The sequence below is a fragment of the Etheostoma cragini genome, unplaced genomic scaffold (genome assembly GCF_013103735.1).
Source record: "Etheostoma cragini isolate CJK2018 unplaced genomic scaffold, CSU_Ecrag_1.0 ScbMSFa_201, whole genome shotgun sequence".
Classification (NCBI taxonomy): Eukaryota; Metazoa; Chordata; class Actinopteri; order Perciformes; family Percidae; genus Etheostoma; species Etheostoma cragini.
In genome coordinates, this window is record NW_023266125.1 from 1 (window position 1) to 2,962 (window position 2,962).

Here is a 2,962-nt window from a genome sequence, read left to right on the forward strand (position 1 = left end):
TATATATATATATATATATATATATATATATATATATATATAATACTATATATATAGTATATCCTGTATATTATGTAGTAATAAGCGGGTAGTAGTATGTTAACGAGGCTTTGTGAAACACGGAGTACGTTAGATATAAATCAGTTATAATGTCTGGTCACTGATTGGTCGACAGCAGAAGGGGCGTGGCCTCGTCACAGCTGAAGCCCCGCCCCGTCTCCATAGTAACCGTGCTGCTCTGAGTCGAAGGGGAACAGCGCCTGTGTTGGGGAGAGACAGACAACATGTCTTCAGACACAACATGTCTTCAACAAGACAACATGTCTTCACAGACAACATGTCTTCAGAGACAAGATGTCTTCAGAGACAACATGTCTTCAGAGACAACATGTCTTCAACAAGACAACATGTCTTCAGAGACAAGATGTCTTCAACAAGACAACATGTCTTTAGAGACAACATGTCTTCAGAGACAACATGTCTTCAGAGACAACATGTCTTCAACAAGACAACATGTCTTTAGAGACAACATGTCTTCAGAGACAACATGTCTTCAACAAGACAACATGTCTTCAGAGACAACATGTCTTCAACAAGACAACATGTCTTCAGAGACAAGATGTCTTCAACAAGACAACATGTCTTTAGAGACAACATGTCTTCAGAGACAACATGTCTTCAACAAGACAACATGTCTTCAGAGACAACATGTCTTCAGAGACAACATGCCTTCAACAAGACAACATGTCTTCAGAGACAAGATGTCTTCAACAAGACAACATGTCTTTAGAGACAACATGTCCTCAACAAGACAAGATGTCTTCAGAGACAAGATGTCTTCAACAAGACAACATGTCTTCAGAGACAAGATGTCTTCAGAGACAAGATGTCTTCAACAAGACAACATGTCTTTAGAGACAACATGTCTTCAACAAGACAACATGTCTTCAGAGACAAGATGTCTTCAGAGACAACATGTCTTCAGAGACAACATGTCTTCAACAAGACAACATGTCTTCAGAGACAACATGTCTTTAGAGACAACATGTCTTCAGAGACAACATGTCTTCAGAGATAACATGTCTTCAGAGACAACATGTCTTCAGAGACAAGATGTCTTCAGAGACAACATGTCTTCAGAGACAAGATGTCTTTAGAGACAACATGTCTTCAGAGACAACATGTCTTCAACAAGACAACATGTCTTTAGAGACAACATGTCTTCAGACACAACATGTCTTCAACAAGACAAAATGTCTTCAAACTGGCTGAAAAAAATAAACACAAAAAATATAGATAACCATCTACCTGTTCCACAAAGGCCCCGCCCACAGGAAGTGACACATCCTCGGCGTCTCCGGTGTCTCCGGGGTCCCCGGTCTCTCCAGGGTCCACGGTGGTTCCGGGGTCCCCAGCGTCCACGGTGTCTCCGGGGTCCCCAGCGTCCACGGTGGTTCCGGGGTCCCCGGTCTCTCCGGGGTCCACGGTGGTTCCGGGGTCCCCAGCGTCCACGGTGTCTCTGGGGTCCACGGTGTCTCCGGGGTCCCCAGCGTCCACGGTGTCTCCGGGGTCCCCGGCGTCTCCGTCTCGCAGTGAAAGCAGTTGATTGGCCCACAGGCTGTTGATGCCGGGGGTGATGTCATCTCCTCTCAGCTGTTGATTCTGAGAAATGGACCAATCATACCACTAGTATATATGAGTGGGCGGGACTAACACACAGGAGTGGGTAGGGCCGACATACGTGGAGGGGCGGGGTTAACATGCACCGGAGGGGCGGGGTCATATACAGGAAGGGGCGGGGCTGGTGTCTGACCTTTGAACTCTGGCTCTCGGAGGACTCTGATGAAGAGGAGGAAGAAGACGAAGAAGAAGAAGATGTTTTCTGTCCGGGGTCAGAAACAGGAGAAAGCTGCAGAGACACACACACACACACACACACACACACACACACACAGACACACACACACACACACACACACACAGACACACACAGACATACACATATACACACACACACACAGACACACACACACACAGACACACACACACATATACACACACACACACACAGACACACACACACACAACCAGACTGATTAATACCTATTTATTGGTCTGGTCCAGACCATGTAGAGGACTCTCTGTGATCTGGTCCAGATCATGTAGAGGACTCTCTGTGGTCTGGTCCAGACCATGTAGAGGACTCACTGTGGTCTGGTCCAGCTGTTGTTGCAGGATTGGCCAGAGGTTGCTGTGTTCCCATGGAAACGCCTGGTTCTGACCCAGCAAGCCGAGCACCATCAAGAAGATCCACATCCTGAACCAAACACGGAATGCACTGCTTCAACTGGGTCTGGCTGGATCCCGCTGGGTCTGACCGGGTCTGGCTGGGTCCCGCTGGGTCTGACCGGGTCTGGCTGGGTGTGACTGGGTCTGGCTGGGTCCTGCTGGGTGTGACTGGGTCTGGCTGGGTCCAACTGGGTCTGAGTGGGTCTGGCTGGGTCCTGCTGGGTCTGATTGGGTCCTGCTGGGTCCGGTTGGGTCTAACTGGGTCTGGCTGGGTCCTGCTGGGTCCCGCTGGGCCTGACTGTGTCCTGCTGGGTCCGGTTGGGTCTAACTGGGTCTGGCTGGGTCCTGCTGGGTCTGACTGGGTCTGACTGTGTCCCCCTCTGATATTGTCTGTTTTGTCCTGTCAACAGGAAGCCAGCTGTCATCTTCTTGTCTTTTGTTCCCGCCCCCCCTCCTACTGACAGACGCCCATCAACCAAAACAACAAACTGTGTGTGTGTGTGTGTGTGTGTGTGTGTGTGTGTGTGTGTGTGTGTGTGTGTCGGATTGAACATATAACTTTTTCCTCATTAAAAAATTGAATCCACCACCAGACCTTCTTTTAGCGTGTATAGAGCAGCATATCTCCACCAGACTCCATGTAAATAATCACTACTTTTAGTGTGTATAGAGC

The 2,962-nt window shown here is 48.4% G+C and overlaps 1 protein-coding gene across 1 annotated transcript; it reads right to left on the minus strand.

Moving 5' to 3' along the window:
- Positions 1 to 6: 6 nt before the first annotated feature.
- On the minus strand, positions 7 to 2,791 carry LOC117940238 (collagen alpha-2(IX) chain-like). The gene is made up of 4 exons (XM_034865583.1): positions 2,209 to 2,791; positions 1,814 to 1,909; positions 1,309 to 1,662; positions 7 to 260 (listed from the first exon to the last, which is right to left on the minus strand). Exons 1-4 carry the CDS (start codon positions 2,314 to 2,316, stop codon positions 195 to 197), a joined length of 624 nt encoding a protein of 207 aa, XP_034721474.1. The 5' UTR covers positions 2,317 to 2,791; the 3' UTR covers positions 7 to 194.
- Between the last annotated feature and the right edge of the window lie 171 nt (positions 2,792 to 2,962).

Coding starts and splice junctions, on each gene's coding strand:
- LOC117940238 (XM_034865583.1), bottom strand. CDS start 2,316: ATGTGGATCTTCTTGATGGTGCTCGGCTTGCTGGGTCAGAACCAGGCG. Junction 1,663..1,813: donor CCGAGAGCCAGAGTTCAAAG/GTCAGACACCAG, acceptor TCCATTTCTCAG/AATCAACAGCTGAGAGGAGA. Junction 261..1,308: donor GCGGGGCCTTTGTGGAACAG/GTAGATGGTTAT, acceptor TCCCCAACACAG/GCGCTGTTCCCCTTCGACTC.